Below are 27,032 nucleotides of genomic sequence, written 5' to 3' on the forward strand. Positions count from 1 at the left end.
TGCATTGATAATGTTCTGAATAGCAGGTAACTTGATTTGCTTGAGCTTTAGGATACTTAAGAAGCCACAGATATGAATTTGGGGATTTGGAGAATTTATGTTTTTCGGGGGGCGGGGGGGGGATCAACTATCCTAATGGTTTCTATAATCGAAAGTACTTTCATTACTTTGGAGTACTTTCTAAACTCCAACATGTGCTTCCACGAGAAACTTTTAGTAAGAATAGGAACTAGAACTGGCTTGGGGCAAAGTTTGAAGCTGTGGAGATTTAACATCTTGAGAAAACTGTGAGGTAGCCAGACCAGGATCACACCCATGTTGTAAATAAGGAAACGAAGACTAGGAGAGTCTAAAGCCAGTTCCCATAGGAGTTGGTGGCAAAGCCAGGTCTCTGGATTCCACAATCTACAATTTTTTTGTTAAGCTTCCCTGACTGGTCACCTGGGCTGGTGAATGGGATGCAGGCTCAGAAGAGCCCCACTTGGTTTATTGCTCTGCTGCTGCCATCTTAAAATCCTTGATCCTTTTGAGCTGGGGCCTGAAATATCTGCAGCTGGTCCTGCTCACAACTCCATGGACTGTCCCTCTACTGCTCCACCCAGATGCCAGGGAAGCCCACCACTTCTGGAGCTCAGGCTGCTCCCATAAGCTTCTGGAACTTTTAGGCTGCCCTCCTTTGCTCTTCGCCTCCACAGCATCTCAATCGGTGGGAGGATTCTAGGCCCTGTTAGTACCTCAGATGAACACCATGGCTCCTGCTGGGTGATACTCCACATCCTGCTGAATAAATAAGTACCCAAGTTTCTCCATTCATCAAAGTCAAAACTCTCCAAAGTGAGTTTAATTAAAACAAGAGGCTCTTGAATTTTCTCAGATTAGATAGTGATCAAACTACTCAGAACAGAGGATCCTCTTTGCTCTTGGTCTGGGGTCTTTGTCTTTGGCCCATTCTCTCCCTTTGAAGGTCTTCAAGTCTGGATCCGGAAGGGGACAGGGAGACAGGGAGGAAAGGAAGAGAGAAAAAGAAGAAGGGAAAATGAAGAAACAGCCCAACCCCCAGAGATGTTTTATAATCTCGAAGGCTTAAACACATTGCCCACAGAGGTCACCTCCAGCTAATTCTGAGGATCTCCGAGCAAGAACTCTCGTGTCCCTCCCTGGCATCCTGCAGGGCCAGAGAAGAAAGCTCTCCATTACTATGAAGGCACAGTGGTACCAGGGGAAGGCGCCAACACTCTCCCCAAGGCTCCTTCTTCCTGGCTGCCTCGAATGTTTTATCTTCTTGGGATGATTCCCCAAACTCTATTCCTTCCTTAATATCCAAGCAGCCCCTCATCTTGTCCATAATTGACTTTAGATGGATTCTACTTCCCGAACTATAATTCCCTCCCAGCCTCTCCAGAGGTCCATGAAAAGTTGATGTGTAACCATGCATATAACAACAGTAAGGAAAAACCCACAAATCAGAGCAAACTTTTAGGTTTTTATTATGCATTTGACAGTTAGTATTTACTGAGTGTTCGTACGATGAGTGAATTCTTCTCCCAGATACCATCTTGTACAGTGCCAGACAGCACATGCACACTTAAAAACGTAATTCAAGCTCTAAGGAATATGAGTTTGGATTCAGAACACAATTGAAAATCTATATATGTACAGTGACTTTACTTTTAACAGATCCCATAAAAGAGCTGGAGGAGAGAATAGTTCCCCAATAAATAATTGTTTCTCTTAAACTGTACAGAATTCCTCCAGTAAGTTGGTCTCCTGCACTCTCTCATGATGGATACGCACCTTACTCCTAGAATAAGGGATAGATGGAGGCTCCCCCAGAGTCTCGTGTCCAGACAAGGCCAGCACTCCACCATGAGACATCTGAACTTCCCTGGAAGGTGCCCTTGCCCCTACTCACAGGTAGCTTCTCCTTGTTCTACGGCCCATTGGGAGTGATACCCTCCCCACCTGCCCAAGTAGACAGCTTTTCGTGGCCAAGTCACAGCCCCTCTCTCACTGTGAGCCCAGCACAGCAGAGAGGGTGCAGCTGCAGAGATCTTGAACCACCAGGCATTACAATTCCCAGTTGTTGCCAATTATATAGATAAATAGGAATTTACATAATTTGCAGTTTGTGTTCATGGCTTATTTTGAAGCCACTCTCCAAAGATCCACATTTATGCATGAAAGCAAATACTCCTCCTAATAACCTGGAGCTGGGACTGACTCCACAGCCAGCTTCTTGCAAACCAAGCTGGAGAACTCTGCCGCTATGGGCCTAGTGTCTAAAAGGGACATGACGTCCAGCCTATGGACCAAGAATGAGCTCTGTGGAGCCCAGAGTTCAAAACCATCAGACGTCAATTTCTCCTTTTCTTCTCACAAACATCAGAGTTCCTTTTTTTCTTCCTTCCTTCCTTTCTTTCTTTCTTGATACATACTTTGATGGGTACCAAGCACGGCTAAAAATTTCTGTCTCAGTCCTACAGGCTTCAAACTACTGTGTACCTCTGGCCCAGGCTCACCCCAACTCCTCGCCTCCTAATTCAGCCTGCAGCCTTCAGAGGTTGACATGCCCTGGCCACACCGGCCTTGCACATCTACTACAAGATGGACACATGTTTACATTTGCAAAGAGCCTGCCTGGCATCCACTTACTCTCCAAGAGGAGTCATGTCAAAAGCCAGTGAGTGACTTTCCAGCTTGCCATGCCTCTCCAAAAACAATTTCCTGCCTGAAACAAGAGCTGAGGGTGTCTGGGCCCAGGCACATCTGGGATCATTTTACCCATTAGGGAAACTGGGGTCACTTGGATTGGGGCATTCTTGGAGTAAGGGTGTATTGTCAACTGGGGACTCTTTGGGTGGGTTTTCTGCCCCAGACAAATTCACCCCTTGTCCCTAAAGAGGTGGAAATGTTAACTGTGGAGAGCAACGGCTCCTTACAGGATGATATAGTGAGCAGGCAGGGAAGGCAGGGAGGAAGTCCACGCGGAGAGCAAGCATCCGTGGCGGCCACCTAAGGGCTCTGTGTTGTGTCTGTCCTGGACTTCAACCTATCGTGAGCAAAGGGGGAAAAAGAAAACAGAGGTGTATTACTAAAGAATAAGGGCTTTCTCAAGCTGGAAAAGGTAACTTCCTCCTGCCCGTCTCCAGCTGTTCCCTGGCATGAACCACCCCCCTCACCAGAGCTTATTGGCATTTCACAGCCTGCAATCTGAGTGGGAAGGTGTGGAGGGAATAGTACCACAGGTTGGCTGCAAGGAGCCCTCCCGTAGCCTGGTCCTATGGCCTGGTCCCATCTGGGCTGATCACCAGATGAGGATGGTAGAAGCTACTACTCTGAGAATGGATATAAACGTCACCAACTCAAATCTTGCAAGAATACAGGACTTTGGCTTGGTAACTGCCTTTCTTCCCAAGGAAAGCTTCTTACAGGGCTCCCTTATTGGCTGTCTGTTGGGCCTTTGCACTTCCTATTCCCTCTGCCCAAAACATAGCTCCCTCACTCAGCCCTGTGGCTCACCCCTCACTTCCTTCTGTTCCCAAGTCACCTGGTCGGTGATCATGTGCCTGTCCATCAACCATAACTTGCAGCTGCCCCAACACCTCCTATCCCTGCTGACTCTCCAACCCCTCCTCTCACCTGCACTCCCTGCTACATCTGAGTTTCTTAAAGAAGTCCCTCTCCTTGGTCCCCTTGCTATGTCCCCCACATCTAGAACAGTGCCCATCCTGCAGCAGGTGCTCAACAAACCTTTGCAGAATGAAGGCAAGAGTGAATGAATACATGGTTTCACGGGTGGGTGATTTTAATCACACTCATCCCCACAGAGAGAAGTTTTGGTTTGGGGTCGGGGGGAGAGACAGGATAAAGAACAAAGAGGCCAAGTGGGAGCCTGCTGGGGTCTGACTCACTCTTCTGGGACTCCCCACCACCTCCGCCCCCCTCCTCCCTCACCATTTTTATTATGGATGCTGACAGATCCCTCTCCGGGCCCCTGAAAGTGATCTGCCACCAATTTAGAGAGTCTCCTGTATCCTGAGCATGGCTTGACTTCCCTTGATCAGTCCCCGTAGGCACCGAAGCCACCTCCAGGCTATCATTATGAACATAAATTACCATCCATTGCAGATGTGCAGGCAAGTCATTAATAATGATTTCTGATTGATAGAATGACAAATAAACCCGGTCTGGCTGCAGGAAACCCTCAGGATTTCTCACACAAAAAAGACAAGCAAGCTAAAAAATAATAATAAAATGAACTAGGGAATCTGGAGCTGCTGCCAAGCTGAACTTTACTTTTGTCCAGGATCAGCTGCTGCAAAGGAGACGTGCTTTTTGGAGGTGGGGTGGGGGGAGTCGTGCTGCTATAAAAGCAGAGGGAGACACTGGCCTGAGCAGGCCAGCCTGCAGGATCCCTGAGGATCAGCTGACTTTCTCAGGCCCAATAAAACCCACACCGGACATCACTGCCCTGGAGCTGAGAGGGATGCAGAGGCTGGCTCTTAAGACTACAGGCAGCCAAGGTCCTGAAGGACAATGACTGTCCACAGCTTCAGACTGCCCGCCCCCAGAGTTCACCAGCGGAAAATCACTGTTGTCTCTTGTGGAGAGTGATGCCACAGAATGGAATTAGAGTGATGCCACAGAATGGAAGAGCAGTGTCTGAGATTGGGATCTCTGATGACCTCCTGGCTCTGACATACTTGGTGCCTGGGAAAGTTTGTATGCAAAGGTACAGGATGCCTAGCTGCTATGGTAATGTCCTCCATGAGGAGGCACTGTGCTAGAGTCTTATCAGCCTTGACCTTGATCTCAGACACTCAGCTCCTGGGAATAAAGGAACTTTCTTGCTAGATAACCACAATGTTTCATCAGCTCTGCTGCTTCTGAACCTGCCTGCATAACAGTAACAATGGACTTTCTTGAGAGCTACACAAAGCTCCTAACATTGCACATTGCAAATGTAGAATAAGTGCATAATGTTGCTAACTCTGTAACTTTCATGAATACAAAGAATAATGCTTGCAGAGTCTTTAATTTGATTAATGAGACATAGATAAATAAAGGTTGCTGGTGTAATTCTTTAGACCTGCTTCTCCATCAGAGAGCAGCACTCCACCTGATCCCAGCTTTATCTTCAAATCTGAGTCCATGAATCTTATCTTTCTTATCGTCCTTCACCCTTCTCTGGAACCTGCTAGATTGGCTGCACTGTTTGAAGCAGTCTGTGGATAGAGCCCTCACCCCAAGTTCTGGGGTCCCACTGGCCACCCCCCAACACACCCTCTCCTCCATGAAGGGCCGCACCCCCATCTTCACCTTTGACGCAGGCCTCCGCGGGCCCCTCTGGCCCTCTCTTTCTCTTCTTCGTCTGGGTTTTCTGCTGTCCTGGAATTTCTGTGGGGAGAAGGCTGGTTTGAATGAATCAACCTGAATTTCCAAGTGACTGATTTCTTCGTGTCAAATGATGACCTCCTCTTCCTGCCAACAAGCCCTTAGCATGTGCCCCAAGGAGCATATCTCAGGCATGATTTCTGGAGGCTGAGAGCTTCATGGGCTGATGCCTAACCAAGTACAGCATCCACTCAGCCCTGCTACTCATCAGATGTTCAAAAACACAGAAAAGGGAAGGAAATGGAGTCAACATCAAGCTTTCTGGAGAGCAGATCCTGGGATCCCACTGCTTTGGTGCCTGCCCTGCCCTGGGGGCACCCTGTTCAGGCTGCTTTTACATAAGTCACAACACCCCTCACTAGTTATGGGCAGGGTTGTTGAAGGGCTGCTATGTGCAGCTGGGTTGAGTCTTGGCCCAAAGTGAAGAGAAACGGTAGTAAAGACTGTTAACAGGAGCAACTGTTTCATGAATACCTGGGTAGAGTCTGGGGTCTGCTCACTGACTCTATTAGAATGAATGCACGAGCTTTTCTAAGAGGATAGAGCAGACCACAGGGTCTCGAATTCAAGGGCCTCCAGACAACGAACATGTAACCCAGGCAAATGAATCCTTCACACCCCTTGGAAAGTGGAGCAGTGAGACCTGAGGCCACGCGTGCTGTTTGCGAGGAAGCTAAAACTATGCAGGGCCAGGCAGTCAATTCTTCCACCTTTTATGTTGAAAAATTATTCTGATTTGTCTAAAGTGCTGCTCAGGCCAGAAGACAGACAACTGAGCCCTGGCCTGAGGGCCTGGTTCTCCAGGGCACTGAGTGCTGAGGAAGCCACACCACCCGCCCTTTGGAAGCTGAGTGCCCACAGCCTCTGGACTCAGTCTCTTCTTTCCCTGGTCCCAGGACCACAGCAGCCAGGGCTGAGTCAACCTACCTTCAGGAAGCCCCTGGCTTGGCCTCATCCCTCAGTGACGTGCACCTGGGAATGAGCGCTACTGGAGGGAGTCATACCTGCTGACGTCCAGGGTTTGTGTGCAGAAGCGTAGGCAGGCCTTGTCATCTATCCCCACACAAGCACAGCGTGAATGTATCCCCAGCGAGGGCTGCACACTCCCTGGGGACAATCCCAAGGATCTCTTGCCCCGGAAGCTTCCCCTGTAGTTGGACAGTCCATAGGGCACAGTTCGTCTGCAAAGCACAGAGGAGGGTCAGGAGAGTGTGCCAGGGGTCCCTGGTGTGGGGCATGAGCTGCGGCCTACTGGTGGGAAACTTCTGGGCCGTCCCAACCCCCAGGAAGAAGGGCCAAGGGGACAGAAAGTCAAGAGGACCAGGGAAGGTCAATGGTCTCAGCAGCCCAGCCCCTGGAGGGCTCGGGCACATGGGAGAGCAGGAGGCCTCATGGAGGGGTTTCAGTCCTTTCCAGACCAAACATGCAGGTGTTCTGCTCCCCACCTCTGGAAGCTTCGCCTGGAAGACTGAGAAGTGATTAAGACGCTTGCGCTCCCCGCCTGCAGGCTCTTCTTCTGTGCCTGACTTTGGGGTTGAGCCACGTATTGGTCCCCATCTGCGCCCTTCACCTGCTGCTGGGCTTGGGCACCAGCCAATGTAAGATCTCCATACCTGTAAGGCCCTGGTGGCTGCCCAGGGCCACCCCTGGTGGCCGAGCTACTGATGACTTCTCCTGTGTGCACAGCAGGCCACAAAGGAACAAGAACAGCCTGGCCTCTGAACACTCGTCCTCAGAGAGACAAACATCAGAAGGGCTGCTCCCTGCCTTCTGAGAGGCACTGCCATGGCCTTGACAGGGCGGCTGAGGGTGGAACTGGCCTTGGCAGAGTCTCACTGTGAAGCAAAGACGTCTGGAATTGTCAACCACTTCTGTCCAGGGTCAGCTTTATGAGGGGGTGGCGTTCAGAGCCACAAAGATTTAAATCTGGTTCTGGAGTTCAGTGTACCCAAACCGTCACCCCTAGAGAAGAAAGAAGCCTTCCAGCTGAGCGGGGGGAAGTTCAGACATGTGTGCAATTCATCAGCACCATGGGCCACGGTCAGGGGCAAGCTACCAGGGACTCAAAGAAACAAATGTGGCCAAAGCCTCTTTTCCAAGGAGTCTTGGTTTTCCTGCCTGTCCCCAAAGGGCAGCCACCTTGGTTTCTCAAAGGGTCACCTGACATCCTCCTTGCATATTCAAAGTGAAACCTAATTGGATTTCTTTTTATTAAAAACGCAGGCCATGGAGCCTTTTTAGGGTAGGAGGCCAAACAGCAAGGCTGCCCCACTGTGACCAGATGCTCAGAGCAGGCTGGAGACCAGGGCTGAGGCTTCCGCCAGCCCTATTCTTTTTCTGTTCTCACCCCAACTCCTTCCCACCCAAGTGCCTTGAGAAATAGCAGAGCAGCGGCTCCCTGCTGACCGAGGCCACCCAGCTGTTGAGCAGAGGAGGGCAGGGTCCAGACGCGCTGAACCTTCTCTCAAATCCTGTTCTTCTCAGAAATGTAAAAAGTGCAGAGGGGAGGAAAACAACAACGTGGCCATTGTCATGAGTCCAGATCTGGTTGAAGGTATGTTTTTCCAGTAACAGGACCACATTAAATCTCTAAGTGTTGACATTAAATCCAGACCCCCATTTCTTGGTGAAAACGGCACACGAGGAATAACAACGCTCCCATTTTCCCATCAACAGCGAGACCTGCAATTTTGAAATTGCTGTCAGCTGATTATGCATTGGCGGCTGCAGAACACTCTGAAGTGTTTTAAGGAAGGAAACAAAGCAACGCGGTGTTTGTTAATAGAGATGTGCTTAGCACTTCCCAGCAGCCTAGGCGAAGCTCTACTGAGCAAACACCCTGGCAATTTCAAAGAACGTTTACAGGGAAGCACCGCCCCCTCCCCACGATCTGGGAGGCTCTTAGGAGATGGCCAGATCTCAGTGGGGCCCACCAGAGCAAACACTTGAAGTTTAGAACATGAGTTCAAAATGGAGGCCCATCTCCCATCCATCCACAGATAAGCTATTAAATGAGAGTTCTATCCCCTGACCTAGACAAATGTGGCTGTAAAACACCTTGGAAGTCCAGCCTTGATTTAAAATTTGGGGACTCCTTGGATCCCATGCTAAAATACAGCAGCCCAAGGAGATCTGGCAGCTTTTCTTTCCTCCTACTCCACCCCAAACCAAGAGAGCCCAACCTACTCCCACACAGACACCCCAGGCTGTACCCCAAGCTCTGTCCATGCTCTACCCTGTAGGCAGCTGCTACTTGACCACCCCCATGGGCATAGGAATGTGGACCTGAGCCCTGTTCTGTCCTGTCAGAACCTAGAAAATACCTGTGCAGACCCCAGAAATGGGCTTGGGGACATGGTCTGGAAGAAGGGGTATATGGCTTTCGGTCCCACAGATTCTCTGCAATGAGATGGGGGATGTGTGTCCAAAGGAGGGTCCCAGGTGGCCCTGTAACTCAGAGAACCAGGTCAGGAATGTTCCTTAACCAGGTCTAAGAGTTGCTTACCAGTTCCTCCAGAAGGCAAGGCAGGTTTTTTACTTCTTTTATGCCAGCCAGGGACCTACCACAAGGTTGGGCAAATAAAAACTATTGAATGAGCAACTGGTAGCCAATTGTGGCACAGCTCTAGTCTGGGCAAGACTGGATTCTTTCCACCTGAATGAGTTCAATAACCATAAACATCATTACAAAGTATCTCCACCATCTGTTAAGTAACAACTGCACACATAGTGTTATTTTCAGTGTGAAAGGCACACTTGTGTCTGTGTCTCCAGGAATTCACATGCTACTGGGGTATGAAAACAGAAGAAAAATGTCAAGCCAGTATGTACAGGTACATGCAAGGTACACAGAGTGCAGAGAGATTACCTGGTAATTCCATTATTAAGTTGTAAAGCACTTAGGTGATGATCACTCCACCCTCTCAACAGTTCCCTGATTCATAAAAGGATTATTGGACAAATGAAATGAGATACTACATGAAAAATACTTAGTAAAGGCTTGACAGTGCATGAAAGTTAGGGATTATAGTTATTTATTTGGCCTGGGAAATCATGAGTTTCATCAAGCAGAAAAATTCCATCTACCAGGCCTGTGTTTGAGATGTGTGACTAAGTAATAAAGAAGGATAGTAAGGAACCAAAGGCCATAAGGCACAGCAAGGTCATTCTCTGCCACACCTCCTTCTGGCAGGTTCGTCACTCACCACTGCCTGTCTAATGCACTCACCTTTCAGGTAGAGAGCTGCCATTTGTCACCATTTCCTGAACAGGGAACAGGGAAGATCTAATGGTGGAACTATGAAGATGAAGGTAAACTGGCTGAGATCTTGGGACCAGCATCTCTACCCAGCTAAGTTAGCCTGCTGTTTGCAACGGGGTTTAGAATACAATTCTTTAAAGAGATAGGCAGCTCTTCTATCCATTAATGCTTCTGATATAACACAGAGCTCCATAAAAAACGTAAGGAGATGACATAATGAAAACACTACCGGCCCTCAGTGCACCCATGCATTCAATGTCTAGTGCCCTGTGTATTTGTGCAACACTATCCCTCCGCTTATGTGCTTGGAACATTCATTATTTGATTAGTGGTGGTTTCAGAGTGATTAATCACAGTGCTCCTCACTTGCCAAGTTTCCCCAAACATCACATACAAATGCTATTAAACTCCCATATTCATCTTTCATCTGTAGCACAGGGAAAGCACTTTGTCTCTACAAGAAGTTTTTAAATAAGCAAACTGACTTTTTCAAAAACATTTTCTGTTCGTAAGCTCTGTGTTGTTCTTTCCTAAAGGACTTATCGATCTCCATCTCTCTGATCAGGACACTGGCTGCTGTGCTTGGAGTTCTCAGAACAGACACAGGTGTTCACAAAGGCCAGGTAGGAAGTAGCAAGGGGTTTAAATTCTTAACAAAGTGTATCCAACTGTCATTCCTCTCAAAGAAGCCAGTTTCCATTTATTTCCACTGTCATTAAATGGAATTTAACAAATATCTGCTGAAAGTTTCAGCATGCTCACTGGAGTAGTCCTGGTGAACATCACCATGAACCAGACAGACCAGGGCCCTGTGCACACACAGCTCTGTCCCATACACAGCCTAGAAAGCTAGCATTTTCTCAGCTTCAGTCAACCATTTTCTAACTTATCTTGAATAACCGGAAGCCATGCTGAACCCAGCTCCAGATCCCAACACATCAGCAATCGCCTGGAGCCCACTGACGCAAGACCCCATTCTGTCCCTGTCCCTACCTCTCCTGATGGATTATTCCAGTCCTCCCCTACTCATTTTGTCATGTGTCTAGTCCTCATGGGCATCTCGGTTAACAACCACATAAGCAAGTCAGACAGGTGACAGGATCTGTTGACAAGATTGCTACTCCTCTCTTTATAAATGCAGTTATTGCAGTTTTAATTTAAAAAGCCCAAGTTCTGGCCAACTGTCTCTGCAGCAGGTGGGGCACATTCTCCTCACACTCAGATGCGGGTCAGGTTGATGATCTGCCTATTCTGATGCACATTTTTCCTTATTAAGTGGAAAATCAAGGTGATAAGGAGCCACTGTGTGCAGAATGCAGGTACCACTGACTGGCCAGGGGCAGATAGTCAGGAAGAAACTCCAGCTGCCAGGCACCAAGGTCACTGGACACCAGCTCCCACCACCCCCTGGAGAAGCAACTCAGAGATCCTAATATGCTTTCTAACCATGCCTGAATGCAGATTTCATCAATGTTCTTCCTTAGAAGACACCACTCACCAACTTCCCCAAGTTCAGTCCTTCTGGGCAAGGAGGACTGTGTCTGTCACCTTCATTCACCACCTCTGAAACATCACCAGTCAGTGCCAGTGGATGCTTAATCACAGCCCTGTGATCCCTGTGCCCACCTACTCTGAATGCCTGGGGGTCAGAAAATGCTCAGGAGCTAAAGACCCCGCTCTTAAAGACTTACAGTAGGGCTTCTCTACAGCTGAGGCCAATGTTGGTTATTTTCGTCTCTTAGAATCCAGCCTCCCATTCTTCTTTTGGGAAGAAGACCCCATTGTGTGAGGTCCCTGAGACTGACCACCAACTTGCCTCATTCCCTCACTAATACCACCTGAGGACTGGTCAGGTGACGAAGCTGGGCCAGTCAGACCTTCTCTCCCAAGATTCCTGAATAAAGAGACTCAAGGTCAGAAAACACTCAAATTACTATTTGCCAGGCGGCCCCACTCAGCTTCGTCCATTGGATTGAACCCTTAAAGCCCCTTGTCCTGTCCCAGGACCCCTCCTCCTTGGGCCTGAGCTTCTTCCTTCCAATCTGAGGGCATCCTGTATCTTTCCATTAAGCCTTTTTCATGTATTACTAGCCAGATGAGGTGTCTGTTGCTTGTGACCAGTGAGCTCTAACTGCCTCTGGACCCCACGTTCATGAGAAGGCAACCATGGTCTCAGGTCTGCAGAGATTTTCTTTACTGAAAACAATACCAAAAAAAAAAGGGCACGTACAGAGTCAAAACCCAGCAAGCCAAGCTGGCTGCAGCCCTCTCCTTCCACTGTGAAATGTGCCCACTGTGAAATGTCCACTAGGGCTCAGGCTGTCCTCCATCCCAAGAGGCACTGAGTCCAGCTCCCAGAGCCTTGGTGGGCCACCTCAGACGTCCTGTCCTCCACCGAGCCCACTCCTTTCCCCTCATCAAATGCTTGTGTTCTCTGAGCCAGGCCTTCTGTGAGGCATCAGGCCCCCCTCCAACTTCCAGGAAAGGAACCGGGCCAGGAAACCAGCTCCTTGGTGGCCTCAGTGTACAGGCAGAAGGCACACATGCAGGGTCGCGCATCAGGGTGGCATGCTGGCTGTCCACAGCTTTACTTCCACCACAGAAACCCTCACAGCTGAAGGTGGAAGAAGCCAGTGCTCACCCGGCCACCCCCAAAGGGGAGAGTCTATCTCCCACAGCCTCGGAAGGAGCCAAGAATTCTAGAATATTCTGAAATCTTGGAAGCTGTGAGCAACGTGCTGTGGGTCAAGGGATTACTTTTCAAAAAGGCATTCCACCCCTCACCCCCTCAAAAACTCTGGGAATATTCAGGACTTGACCATTTGGGAATGTTAATAGAATCATATATGTTTTCAAAGGGACTGTTGAACACTGGCCCTTAGACTTCAGACCTAGAGCTCAAGGCCACCGTTCCTGTGAATGGCAGTACCAGTCATTGCCAACACAGTCCCTCCGCTCTGAGTGACTTAGAGCTCATGCTCCTTCCAGGAAAACCTCCAGGGTGTGCCGTGGGTGTGGCCCAGCGGGGCCCGGCCTTGGCACCATCCTCTGGGGCCATCAGTGCAGGGATTTGTCCAGCTGGAATCCGGGACTGGTGCTGCCTTGTTCGCCTCTGCACCTAAATGTCTGCTTATGGTGGGCACCCAGCAACATCCCAGCATCTCAGTAATACATATCTGTTAAGTGAAGAAAAAACTTGGGTCTAAATTTGCCACCATTTCTAGGCCATCCCATCTCGGAGTTCTTGGCTGATTGAGTGGATTTCTACCTTTCCACCCTCAATTGACCCATATTCGAAAGTTTTCCTGCAAGGAGCACAGTCTCTAGACTCCTGGGAGTGGAGGAACTGTGTCTGGTAATAACTGGTGCCACCCCATGCACCCAGCAATGAACAGAGAAGACCCCCACCAATGGGTGAACCACAGGGCAAAAACAGAGACCACCCTCAGCAGGCAGCACCAGCTCCTGTCCAAACTGAAGACTTGCTCTCTGGAAGTCCTGAGTAGGCTGGTGACAGGGTTGATGGGTCCTTCAAGGGCTCCACCCAGCTCTGAATTCCACCTGGAGAATTCCAACCACCCTCACCATCACCAGCATCGCCACTGCAGAAGGACCTATACCTTCACTCCAGCAAGAGAACGGCAGCTTGGCCTGCCCAAACTGTTTACACTCTTCTTTGGATAATTACCATATGATTGGGCTCTAAAATAACCCCAAAGCCACAGAATTCACAGTCCTCAGGCTCAATGAACACAGTCCTCCTGAGTGTGGGCACACACATGAAGGAATGTTTGGAGGAGCACCAAGGGCAGAAGGAAAGAACAGAAAAACACCTGGTTTTGTCTTGTGCTGAGACATCTCCAAGAGTGACAGCTCAAAGGAAAAGCAATAGAGAAACAAACTCCAACAGGCAGAAACAAAACCATCAGAGGGCTCCTCCAGTCTGGCTGGCTCCTCCATCTGCACTATCCAAGTGCAGCAACAAGCTGGGCTCGAGTTTCTCTCTCCAGCCCCCTGTGACCCTGAGGAGTTCCAGGTTGCATGTAGACATGAGCACCCACTTGGCCAGCCCAGGCTCATTATAACTTTATGCAAAGCTGCAGACAGATGGGCCTCAAAGTAGCTGCCAGCAGTGGAAACAGACGGGGTAAAACAGGGAGCAGGTATTTTTGTAAGGACGGAGTATTTAAAGGGATAAAAAAGAAATACAGACACAATCACATATCCCTATAAGTAATAGGCAAGAAGCAAAAGAGGCCAGGCTGGTGAGTTGTCAGGAGATTCCATGGTCAGGATAAAAAGTCTTGGTGCTCAGACTTGCTCTTGCCATCAGAAGGGGAGCAAGATATTCTCCTCTGCTGTCTGATTGTGTGCAAGACCGTCTTGGCCACTCCGATACAGCAGCTTCTCTCTCCAAGAAGCCAGGGTCAGGATTAGGGTGAAGCTCAAGGTCTTATTATAAATGTTGAGATTCTGAAGATTATTCTTTGCAGTCTTTTTGGAATTTTGGAAATACTGTACTAGAGTGTTCTTATTTTCCCAAAGAGGCTTTGGGGACTTCTGAGAGTTTGTCCCAGAGAGTCCCTTGCTCACCAATCCCTATTCTTGGTACTACAAAACCCATGGAGAGCAGATTAATAAAAATCCAGAAAAGATGCACAGGCCTCTGCTTTCTCAATTACGTGCTTCTGACTTTTGGCCAAGCTATGCCACACCTCCTAGGCTGTGGGGCAAAATCCCCATGTCTACTGGTGAGCCACCTCTGTCTCTGCATGATTCTTACTAATTTTCATGAAGCAAATCTGTTCTGGTTTTTAACTTACTGGGCTGGGGATCAGGCTGCCATATTCCAGAGTCACTGTGTGTTAGGGCCTCCCACTGAGTCTCCTGAGAAGAACAAAAAAGAAATCCAGGCCTCTGCTTCCACTCCAGAGAGATGCCGAGTTCTGTAGAAGTACTTGGCTTCAAGTCTCCAAGCAAGGGCAACAGAGGGCATAACCAGATGCCCCCTCTGCCTTTTTGCTCCTGGCAAGCAGGCTGTAGAAGCACCCCAAACTATGTCAGACCAAGCATTCCTTCCACAGTGTGGCCCTTGTCCACTGTCCCCAGTCATCCTCTGCATTTATTTTTCTTCTAAGTACAACTGATTTCTATCCCGAAGGGGGCAAAAATGTGGGCTCAGATATGCATGTGTGCCTGGGCCTTTGTGTGTGCGTGTCTGTGTTTCTCGTCTTCAGAAACTCTGTTTTCCACCAAAATGTGACATGGAATGAGAACAGGTCGTTTCCTTATGTGAAGCAGAGCTGCTGCATTCCCCTGTCCCCTGGAGTCTGAGATGGGCTGGACGTACTGAGACTCTGCAGGTCCACGCAGGAGGGAGAGCTGGATTTTGAAGCCAGGTGGTTGCAGCCACGCTGCGGAGCCTCCTTAAGGGAAGCATTGTTTGCCTCCCTACTTCCTTTGTTTTAAATTCTTGCAGGAATAAACCACACCAGAGATGTCAGGGGACTTTCATCTGCCTTCAGATTTAAGGCCAAGTTCCTAACTGCAAAATCCCTTTCATCTAGTAGAAATCCAAACGCTCTGGCAGGGTCACGCAGGGTCACAACCTTTTCCTACCAAGCTCTCTTGCTTCAATGCAAACTGCCTTCCTGCCTCAAGTAGGGGTCAGCTGCATTCCAGTCAAGCCTCTCTTTGCTCTCACACATCTCATGCTCCCTCTGGAGCTTTCGATCTGTGGGAATCCAACAGAAGGGTCACCTTGTGAGGTCTGACCTTTTCAACAATCTCTGAAGTTTAGCCCCAAGGCCCTCACATTTTAAAGCACCTTGCTATCAAATGTTCTAAGAACTATGCTACTTGAACTCAAAAACCAAGATCCAGAAGTGTGCTAGATTTCCAAGGAGGAGACAGACATAGGTACAGGAGAACAAACTAACCAGCAAAGTCAAAAGTGAGCAGACTCACCATCTGACGGGACCTTGGGCTTAGTGTGGCAGGCTTCAGGCCAACACCATCTTCCAAAAGTGCATCACAGAATCATTTCTCATAACCCCCTGTTCACAGCATTTCCTGGGGACACTTCCTGGTGACTCCTTGGCTGTGGCTCCCACTTCAAGCAACGATAGGCAAGAGAGGATATAAGGGTCCCAGGACCCCGTGGGGTTCTCAGCTGCAAATGGAAGCCCCCTATTTACTCTGCTAGGCTCACCCCACGTGAGAAGACAGGACAGCCCCTCCAAAGATGTGCCCACAGGAGTTTAAACAGAGAATACTGTTCAGGTCGTCTCCACTGCCTGATGCACACCCTGGAATTACCCCTTCACTCCCCATACCCCCCTGGATTTGGCAGGGGGTGCCTGAACCAGTAAACTCAGGGAATACCATGTCCCATTCCTCAAACTTCCAATTACTTATCAAGGCCAGAGAGAAGCAGTAGGAAGTTGCAGAGGAGGGGCGGGAATGGCAGGACTGATCCATCCCACCTGGAGCAACCTTTGGCCTCAGGTGCCTTTATCAGGCTTCTTATCAGCAACAGAGGCAGCCAGGTGGCCCTCTCCAGGGTCTGCAAGGCTTAAGCTAATGGAATGCCACTCCACTGAGTGCCAGGCCTCAGAGTAGCCTGGAGGACTATGATGACAGGGTACAGGCTTGCTCTGGGGCACTCCAAGAGGACTGACTGGGTGGCCTTCTGAGGCTGGCTTCAGCAGCATTTGAGAGAGAATATTCTGCTCGTTGGTGCCCTCCAAGTGCAGAATGGGATGGGTAGGAGGACCAGCTTGACCCAGAGGGCCACTGCCACCTGGGGTTGTGCTGCATCGTCATAGCCAGCATCTTGCAGACCTTGAATGTTGACCAGATTGAAAGCACTGTGCTCACCGCTCTCTGGGTACTTTATGGTGTCACCATCATACCTTCACTCATAGGAGACCACCAATCCCCCTGCTATACAGGCAGAGAGACTGAGGCTCCTAAGTGACAGACCTAGGACTCCATACCAGATCTGAACCCAGAGTCTATGCTCTGACCCATGACGACGGGTCTGCACCCATTGCCAGAATCTGGATGAGGGGCCCAAGGCCCCCTTCTCTCTAAACACCATGAATCTTTGAACCAAAGGGTCAGGGTCAGTGTGATTTGAGCAGACTCATCTCCCATTCCTGCTCAGCATTAGGGACAGCACAAGGCAGCAAGAGCACAGGTTAGGGCCTGAGAAACAGTCATGAAAAGTAAAATCCCACCCCAGGAATGGAGCAGGTAGGCCTTGAGTTCCTCTCCTCCCACTTCTCCCTCAGACAAGCACCCTCTGTATCCCAGCATCTTGCCATTGGGACCAGCTTCCCAGTTTGCTGGACAGGCACACTCTTATCCATGAGAGCCACCAGGAAGGCTGAGATAAGGGGAGTCACACAACTCAGTCAACACTGCATCTCCAGGATACACCTCAAGACACATGTTGGACCAAAGGCTTGGGCTTGAGACCACCTTCTCTCTCGGATCCATAAAGATAATCTTGCAAAGGAGAAATGATGCTATTATTTATAAATATAAATGCATCTAAATATATTAACTATCACTATCACAAAGAACAAAAACCACCGGAAGCGGTCAAGGATGGAAGACTGTGTCTTTGATCCATCCTTGGTCCCAGAGCCCAGCCCAATGCTACCCCAACAAAGCACCCCATAAAAACATGATGCATGCATGGATGGGGGGATCACCTAGGACAGCAGCAAGGCCCAGGCTGGAGAAAGGTCCGCAGGAGCCACTGAGAGGTTGGATCTCAGAGTCAGACTGCCAGGCTCAGGCTCTGTAGCGGTGGGCAAGGGACTCAGCCCCTTGCAAACTGGGCAAGACACCAGCCTACTGCCAAAGGATTGTCCTGAAGATCGCTGTTGTGTGCTCAACACCCACATCACCACTATTATCAGAATCAGATCACTCATGACACTTTCCCAAAACTGTGATGGCCACAAAGACTTGTCCCTCTGCTTCAAAGAGCTGCATCTCTTGCAGTGATCCTACCAGGCCTGGCACACAAGACAGGATGATTAAAAAATATATATATATATATTAATCGTAGATGAACACAATACCTTTTTCTATTTATTTATTTTTATGTAGCACTAAGAATTGAACCCAGTGCCTCACAAGTGCTAGGCAAGCACTCTACCATGAGCCACAACCCCAGCCTGACAGGATGACTTTTATTGGGATCCAATGTGCAAGATGCTGGGGTCCCAGTCCACCCACACCACTAAGAAGTTCTAAAATTTGCAATGTCATTTCTTGGAAGTGTGTTAAAATGCCTTTTTCAAAGAACACAGAAGGCAAGGCTAGAATTTATGGTGATGCTGCCTTTTTGTGGTAAATACATAAAATGTAAATCCAAATGTTTTGTTAATTATTAGTTTTATTATTCTACTCTTGACTTCTTTGGGGAGGAAACCAATGCAAAACAAATGTTACTTCTGCCAGATTGAATAAATGTGGCTCGCTTCAGAGCACCTAGGGCAGCCGGGCTGGACATCCTAGAGGGAATGACCAGGCCAAAGAACTCAAGGAGACCTGAGGGTCACTGTCCTATAGCTGTACTGGTGTCTGCATCTTACAAAGGGGATGCAGAGAGTTGATGGCACCTCCCACCCCAAGGCCACCATCACAGCCATGTCTCAAGGGCAGAGCTCCTGGATACTGGAGTCAGGACTGCAATGGAGGTTACAGATCCCATGTTTCCACCAAAGCCATGATTTTGAACACCCTGCCCTGCTTTTTTTCACAAATGCATTCCTATTTGCCAGTCAGGTGGCTCAGATTTTTGTTTGGAAAACATGGTCACTATCACAGCATCACAGTGCTTTCCTTGTGTGTCCACAGAGGGACTCCGATGGCCCCTATCTTCAATGCACACAGCAGGTTCTGTGCTGGGTGTTCTGAACCTCAGTCATCATTTGATTGACTGGCTTTTACTCTTTAGAGGCTCAGAGGGGCTGGCTGCTATAGGGCATGGTGAAGATCTATGTCCCTATGATGGTTAATTTTATGTGTCAACTTGGCTAGGCTATGTTGTCCAGTGTTTGATAAAACACCAATCAAGATGTTACTGTGAACGTCTTTTTCTTTTTTGTGTTTTTTGTTGTCGCTGTTGTTGTTTTGAGAGTGGGGATTGCACCCTGGGGCACTTAACCACTGAGCCACATCCTCAGCCATTTGTATATTTTATTTTGAGACAGGGTCTTGCCAAGTTGCTTAGGACCTTGCTAAGTTGCTGAGGCTGGCTGGAACCAACAATCTCCTGCCACAAGCCTTCTGAGCCACTGGGATTACAGGTGTGTACCATCACGCCTGGCACATGAAAGTCTTTTTCAAACATCATGAATACTAAAATCAGTAGATTAGGCAAAGTAGATCACCCTCCATCATGTAGGTGAGACTCATCCAATCAGTTGAAGGCCTTCAGAGCAAAGATCTGGGGCCCCGAAGAGCAAATTCTGCCTCCAGGTTGCCTTTCATCCCAACACCGTTCCATCAGCTCCTGCTAGAATTTCCAGCTTCTGTCCTGCAGAATTCAGAACTGCTTGTCTCCTGTCCACATAGGGCAGTTTTCTGTCTCCGTGTGTGTGTGCATACACACACACATCTTGTCAGTTCTGTCTTTCTGAAGGACCTGCCTGATACAGTCCTGCGCTCCCTGGCAAGATGCTCATGCTTTCAAGTACACTCACAGAGGCCAGCCTCACAGACAGAAGCACACACTAAGCACATGGTCTTGCTCACCACTTCTGCCCATATAATCTTATTTCTCACAGATGCTCCATGACTATAAGATGCTATGTGTTTTTCTCCAATTAAAATTTTTGGTTTTATTTTTGTAGGCCGTGGTAGGGACTATTTGGGAATTGTAGGGACTTGGGGTTTCTAACATGGCCAAGCAAAATCTTATAAAAATGACACTGTCCTCATTGTTTAGCTGTGATCTCAGCTGCCTCTGTAGGGCCACAAAGTGCAGTTGCCAAGGGACAAATTTGCTTCTTCTTTGGGGTCACGGGTATTGGGGAGAATATGATGGAAGTTATAGGAAATGCATCCCAGAAAAACACTTTCCCATACACCACTGAGCGACAGGCAGGCTCTCTGAACAGAGCCACATGCCCTGGATGGGGAAAGCTCATGGGGGAGAGAGTGCTGTAGACCAAAACCAGAGCAGCAGTGCAAGCAGAAAGAACAGCGGTGGGCAGGGCTCAGCCAAAGCCAGCCAGCATTAACTGAGTTCCGCATCATGCTGGGTGCTGACAGAAAGGGCTGACCACACCCAGGCCATGGCAGGAAATAGGAGAACCAGGGGGGCTCAGCTCTTTTGTCTGGAAGATTCTCAAGAGTCTCTGAGCCCAACCTAGAGTTAACTCTCCACAGGGAGATGCAGAATGGGTAATTCTCAACACACTCCTGCCAGGGCTTCAGGGCCTCGATGGCACAGATGACCACACTCATTGAATGATCCCTCTCTGAAGATCTCTCAAATGTCCTCCAAAAACACAGCAGGACTAAGCTCTATCCCATGTAATCCAAGGGGCCGGAGCGAGGGCACCAAAGGCAAAGGCACCCACCATTCGAGGCTCTTGGTTAGGCCCAAGAGTCAAGGCTCCTCCTGGCTCCAGAGCAGCTGCAGGGATGGGGGGCAGGCCACATCCTGGCAGAGAAGTCTGGAAGGTGAGACCCAGATGTCTACTTGGGAAGAGGGATGGGGACCCTGGAGAGGCAGGACTGGGACAGCAACTCTGGGAAAGACCCCATTGAGTGTAGGCCCCTGTTTTCAGCATCTTCCAGTGATTTTTCAGATTCTTCAACATCCCTCGAGGCCAATGACCCCCATCACTGGAGCCCGGTTTCTCAAATTGCAGTCTTGACTGAGATACAGCAAATGGACCTATCTACACATCAACGGGGTTTCAAGAAGGGAGTGGGGAGGGAAGAAGCAAAGAAGAAAAGGCAGGAGGAAGAAAGCCCACAGGAACATCTTCCCTCCAACATTTCATTTTGTCTCATTTCAAAGCGTGCTTGTGTCTGGCTACTGTCATTTTGTTTTCTGGACAGCTCACGGGACACGAGGACACTGGCTGTAACCCTCTCTCCCGATGTTTAGAATGAATCAGAGGAAGGGGAGCAGAGAAGAGGTAAATCAAACTTGGGGAAAAAGTTACCAAGTTGCCTGTCTTACAAGACAATTTGAAATTCTGAGACAGGATTTCTAACAGCATGAGGTGTTTATGGAGCCTCTCAAATGTGCTCAAGGAATTGGACTTAGACAACGGGAAAGAACTATGTGGGCTCCAAGTGCTCTCCCCTGCTCTGTCTCTCTCTCTCTCTCTCTCTCTACTGACTTTCTTCTTTCTCCTTCTAGATTCATGGTTTGGGATTCCAGCCAAACCAGGACTCAGTCCCACCACCCACCACTCAGTGCTTTTGATTCTGTGAAGCTAATCCGGTTGGACCATGACACCAATCAGATAAGAATCAGAAAAGACAAGTGTCAGGGTTATGGAGGCTCTAAGAAAAGGGGACCCTGATACTGTCTGAGAATAGAAGGTGATCGATGACAGCTAGACACGCATCTCTGTTATCCTCCCATCTCCCTATTGTGGGCTGATGGTCCAATTCGTACAGGAACCTCAGCAGACATAGCCAGACAAGTGAATCATGCTCTCAGCTGCATCAGCTTATCAGTCACAGAATCTGTGAGAATCAGAATCAAAGGCCAATGTGCATCCCTTGGTCCAAAAGGATGGAGAACATTGTGAGAGCCACAGCAGAGCCTCAGTTGGGGAGGGGCCCTTCTAAGCTCTGGCCTGTGCCAGCATCCAGGTAGCTCACCAATGGAGCCAGCCCTACCTGCCATTCTGGCTTAGTGGGGTGATTCTCAGGCCTACCTGGATGGGGCTAGAAGACTTGTTACTTGGTTGAATGCTACTGGAATACTCAAGATTACCCACACTTGCACTCCATCCTTGAAGTGTCCAGGTGGGTAAGTGAGCCCCTCAAAATACCACCTAGAGGGCTTCAGGGCTAATAGGCTTGGGAATAAAGGAAACCATGAGGCACAGGAATGGAGATGCCTTCAAACTTAGTGCAAAGTCATGGTTGTTGCCAAGGGTCTGTATTCACAACCATGTCCAAGTTCTCAGCCAGGAATCCCCAGCAGGGTGCAAGAAAAAGCCCCTGAGACCCCAAGAACACCAGGAGAATGGGCTTTAGCAGCATCTAGTCCAAGGCCCAGATTCTAGAGATTCGGAGAGCCATATCCAGGAGGTGGTGGCCAGAGCAAAGTCAAGGTCAAGCCCTTTCTACTGTTTGCATAATGGTATCTACAGCAGGGGCTTCCAAATGCTGTGTTCAGTGAGAGAATGAGGGAGACATCAAATCCTCCCTTTGCCTGGGGAAGTGCGCACCTCCCTGTAGGGTGGTCCCACCCTGCTGGGTGCTAGCTAAGAGTTCTTCAAGACTGAGAAAAGGAGGCCCTCTGGGACATGAGCCAACCTGTGAAAGACCCATGGCCCAGAAGTCGGTAGTGCTGCATCCAGCCTCCCTTGGCATCCAGGAGGGCAGGGGAGGAGAGGAACCCATTCTACCTGGAGGGGCAGGTTCTTCCAAGCCACCCCCCCTCCCGCCCCCACCCTCCCCAGTGAGCATCAGGCAGCTCTCTAGGAACTTTAAACCCCTTGGAGCCTGGTGGGTTCAGGAGCAGGGACAAGCCCCCTTAGCCCCTGAGGCAGGAAATAAACTTTGAGGGGGTTCTTTGGTTCAGAGAGACTTCTCAGGTATCTAATCCCCTTGGCTCACTCATTGCCCCGGGGAGAGATGCTGACCTTCCATGGGATCACAAACCTAATATTAGGTTTCTACCGGCCAGACCCTCAGAAAGGATGTCTGACCTACAGACAGGCCCTGGGCTGGCAAGGGATCTCAGGAGGAGCTTAGGACTGTGCCAGGGCAGCCTCTGGGGCTAGACTGTGGTGAGACAGGTCCTCCTAGGGATGTGCAATGTGAGCTGGGCCAGACTGTGCTCCCCCACCTCAGGGCAACTCACTCTGGAGTGTTGATCCAGATGATGTCCAGGTGGCAATAGTAGACACACTCCTTGTCCTTGTAGGTGAAGCACGTGCAGCGCCGGGGGCGGTGGTGCACAGGGCCACCCTCTGCCTGTTCTCCAGACCAACCGGGCCCCTGCTTCTGCCCAGGACTTCCAGGATTTGTCCCTTCACCAGGGTCAGCCACAGTCTCTTCACAGTCACCCTCAGATCTGGTTGCAGGGGGCAGCTGGGGCACACCAGTCCTGCCAGAGCCCCCAGGCTGAAGGCAAGGAGTGAATCCTGCAGGAGGCAGATTGAGGGGCTCCTGAGCTACAGGTACAGAGGTTAGTTGCACTTTCTCTGGTCTCCAAGCTACACGAAAAGTTCTGAAAAGTTTGCAAAGCTATGTGCACAGTTCCTGAAAAGTTTGCAAGTTAGTGCATAATGAAAAACTTGCAAGCTATTTTCACTCTGCAAAATCTGCAAGCTATTTACACTGGTTGAAAACTTGCACGCATTTTACACTTTCTGAAAACTTTGCAAACGTTTTGTACAGTGTCTGATTAGTTTGCAAACTTTCTGAAAAGTTCCCAACTTCATGAAAAATTGACTAATTCTCCGGAGCCTGTGGAGTAGTCCTTGCTTGCCGCTTCTGCCCTCCAGCCTGCTTGCTCCCAATCACCTCCAGGGATGCAGTTAGCTCTCTGCAACACAGAACCCCCTACTCCCCCACCCCCCACCCCCGCCCTGCTCCTATTGTGTGCGCTCGCGCCAGGAGAGGCGCGCAGCCCCGCCTGCTTACCTGTGGCTGAGGTCACTGTGAGCCCGAAAAGGAGCCACAGCCCGGGCTCCATGAACCCCATCAGGCACCGAAGCACCTTGCCTGGAGGAGGGCCGCCTGAGGCCGAGAAAGGGTACTGGGGCTGGGCACCGCTTTCAAGTTGGGCGGATCACTGTCTGCGTCCCAGGCTCCGGCCAACAGTTGGCTGCTGCGGTCACGAACTTTCAGAGTGCGCTGCCCATCCCTGCGCAGGGCTGGAGGCTGTGGGCTCGGGCTTTTCTGGCTCCGCACCACCCCTTTCGCCTCCCCGCCCCCCGGAGGGGGCTGGAGCTGCGGCGAGGGGCCTTTGAACCCGGGGCGCACCGGGGGTCGCCTCGTAGGCACTGGGGGAGTCCGCTTGGAGCTCAGCCCTAGACGCACCCAAATCAGAGAGGGGCGGGGGCGGGGCGCGATCCGGTGGGTGGGGTGGGGGCCGGGACAGCTGCCGGAAGGCCACCGCGAGCATAAGTTTGTACTCGCACTCCCCGCCAGCTTGCTGTCCCAAGACCCGCAGCCCCAGATAGCAGCCCCCCACCCCAAGAGCAATAAGATGATAAAAAGGCTGCGCATAAAGGGTGTTATCTTTTATCTCAGGGTCTAAGGGAAACATTTCTCAATGTTCACCTAATGACACCCTACCCTTGCACAGGGTGGACTTGCCAAGGGGCTGGGTGTACTTTACACTCGTGACTCATGGGCACCGAGTCACCGCAGCTGGCACCCTACACTTCAGAGTGGTAGGTGGGGCTGTGGTCAAAGACTCGCGGTTAGGTAGCGGTTCGTGGTCCCAGGGAGCTGCACTGCTCACCACCCCTGCACAGGCCATGCTCCCTCATTCAGCAAATGTCCACCCAGCATGAGTGGCCCAGGGAAGCCCCTTGCTTCCTTCCTAACTGCCAAGGCCCACTACCAGAGGGTCGCCCCAGCTCCATCGCAGTACTCACATCAGGGACCCCAGGGCCTCTCATTTCTAGGGCACCTGCGGTTGCAAATCTTTTGACCCTCCTCTGATAACCAGTGGAGTTGAATATCAGCCCTGCTCACCCACTGGCCCCAGTGACCGGCTTCTAAAAGCTCTAACCCAGAAGAGGTAACCTAAGGCAAGTCCTAGAAGGCACTATGAATTCTACCCAGCTGGCTGTTGCCTCCACACACTGACTCTGAGCTCTGTATCAGGCCATGAGGAAGCCAAACCAGCCCTCCAGAGAGACTCCACGGAGCAACCTGCACGGAGAGAAACAGCCTGGCAGCCGACAGCCAAAGCCAGCCACTGGGAACAGGTGAGAAAATTGGAGTCCCAGCATTGAAGAACTCCAACTGAGGATTTGTTCATTTGGATGAGGACAACAATATGCCATAATGGGGGTGGCTAACACTCAGCTGGAGTGAACTTGTTGATGTAAGCAAATTAATTTCCCTAAGAAGAACTTAGCCAGTTCTGCCATGGCTGATCTACCTGGTGGGCTGTGGGGAGGAAGGCTCAGCCCCTGGGCTGCTCCCTCCTCCAACTCTGTGGTAAATTGTTGGCCATCACCTTGAAGCCACAGAGGAGGGTGTGGGGTCTTGGGAGTCCAATCAAGGAGTCAGCAGGTGTGGCTCCTGGTGAGGGCCACTTTCTGCTTGCAGATGGTGCTTCTCATGGCATTCTCACAGAGGGGAGGGGGTGAGAGCTCTCCCTGGGGGCTTCCACCAAAGGGCACTAATCCCATGGGGAGGGGCTCCACCCATGACCTCACTACCTCTCAAAGCTCTCACTGCCTAACACCATCACCTTGGGATTAGGATGCATCAGATAAACACGAGAAGGACACTCAGGCCATATACTATTAAGATCTCTTTCCTTGGAATTAATGTCTGTCTCCTACAAAATAAAAAACTTATTGGACTGAAAGACACTGGAATAATAGAAAATTCACTAGTTAGCTAAAAAGAGGAAAGCAGGTGGCAGTGTCCTGGCTCGTCCTGACGCAGGGTCGGCCAGCCTCGGCTCTTGGAGTCTAGAGCATTCGTCCTCACTGGCACTAAGGCAGCAAACTTGGATGAGCCCTTCAGGCTTCCATAGGTGTGGCCAGCTGGAGTGGGCCCTGCCCTGGGATCTCTGATGTAGGTGAGATAAGGAAGTTTAAGGATAGAGAACCAAGGTACTGGGTATTAAGACCAGAGGACAGTGCACAGAGACAGAGTGTGTCCCACTGGATGACCAGAAGAGGCAGAATTTTGATTGGTCCTGAAAGTGACCTGGACACCATGATTGAACAAGTGCCCACTGTGAAGTCCAGCCCCAACAAGAAAGGAGGGTCTGCGCCCTTTCCTGCCCTCCTCAATCCTTCCAGCTGGGCTCAGGAGAATGTCCAGCTGGGGTAACTCTGACATCTCTGATGAGCTCCTACTGGAGTGGGGCCGCAGGCAGGAGCTTAGAGCCCTCAGCAGGCTGGGGATGAGCCAGGGTTTTGTAGTGTTGTTTTCATTGCGCTTACTTTTATGTTTATCTTTTATTTATGGAAAGTAATTTGACTTTCCTCATGTGGTAGAGATAGAAATTCCTTTCTAAATTAATTTTCTTACGTCAAAAAAGTAACCTAAATTAAAAATATGAAAATTCATGGTAAAGGTGGTCACAGACTAGGAAAAATCAAAAAACTGGTTTTCCCGTGATTGAAACCTGGAGCATGTAGATTTGAAGGGTAGGGGCATTGAACTAAGCTGGTGGGGGCGGGGGTCTGTTTTGATAGCAGTGTCCCTAAGGCAGAGGAGAACGGGCACCAGGATGGGAAGTCACATTGTTCTTGAAGATAACCCTCAGGGCCTGTGGAAATTAATAAGACACGGGTGATAAAGTTGAGCAAACTAGAGGTACAGATGAACTTCAAAATTCTAAACTGGGGGTGACTTTCTGGTGACTTTTACCGTAGTGTGGAAAGGCCCAGAGGAAACAGGCAGCCATTCCTCTCCACCTCATTGGTGCTGACTTAGGAAGTCAGAGAATGGGCTGATCTACCTGGTGGGCTGCAGGGAGGAAGGCAGATGGCTCAGCCCCTGGGCTGCTCCCTCCTCCAGCTCTGCTTTTGTTGAATTGTTGGCCACCACCTTGGAGCCACAGAGGAGGGTGTGGACTGCTTTTCCCACCTAGTGCCCACTCCTGGCCTATAGTTAACATCCGTCTTCTTTTTGGAGGACCCACCCACCCTTTGCCCACATAGCCATGGTTGCAGTTCGGGTGGGACCTCAGTGCCTCTGAAGTCTGGGATTTCACTGTAGGCTGGTGACTGACATTTAGCCTGGGGACCTATTCTACCCTCCTGGCTACTGAGTTGGCAGCACGTGACCAGGCTGGACCAATAGAAATCAGTTTCAGGACTTCCTCTGCAACTTGAGAAAGAGATTCTGTATTCACTGGAATTGTTGAGGAGAGAGACGATATAGTTAAAACTACGGATGGCCACCTGGCCATCCTGAGAGAAAGGCCCCATCTGAGGACAAACCTAAAGTA

General features: G+C 49.9%; 1 protein-coding gene across 1 annotated transcript; it reads right to left on the minus strand.

Moving 5' to 3' along the window:
* Window positions 1–1,486: 1,486 nt before the first annotated feature.
* Window positions 1,487–23,642, minus strand: Edn3 (endothelin 3). Its single transcript, XM_027946452.2, has 5 exons — window positions 23,525–23,642; window positions 22,740–23,022; window positions 6,399–6,575; window positions 5,320–5,397; window positions 1,487–3,049 (listed from the first exon to the last, which is right to left on the minus strand). The coding sequence occupies exons 1-5, from the start codon at window positions 23,583–23,585 to the stop codon at window positions 3,013–3,015; spliced, it is 636 nt and encodes a 211-aa protein (XP_027802253.1). The 5' UTR covers window positions 23,586–23,642; the 3' UTR covers window positions 1,487–3,012.
* Between the last annotated feature and the right edge of the window lie 3,390 nt (window positions 23,643–27,032).

Source organism: Marmota flaviventris, chromosome 2, assembly GCF_047511675.1.
Source record: "Marmota flaviventris isolate mMarFla1 chromosome 2, mMarFla1.hap1, whole genome shotgun sequence".
In the NCBI taxonomy this organism is placed as follows: Eukaryota; Metazoa; Chordata; class Mammalia; order Rodentia; family Sciuridae; genus Marmota; species Marmota flaviventris.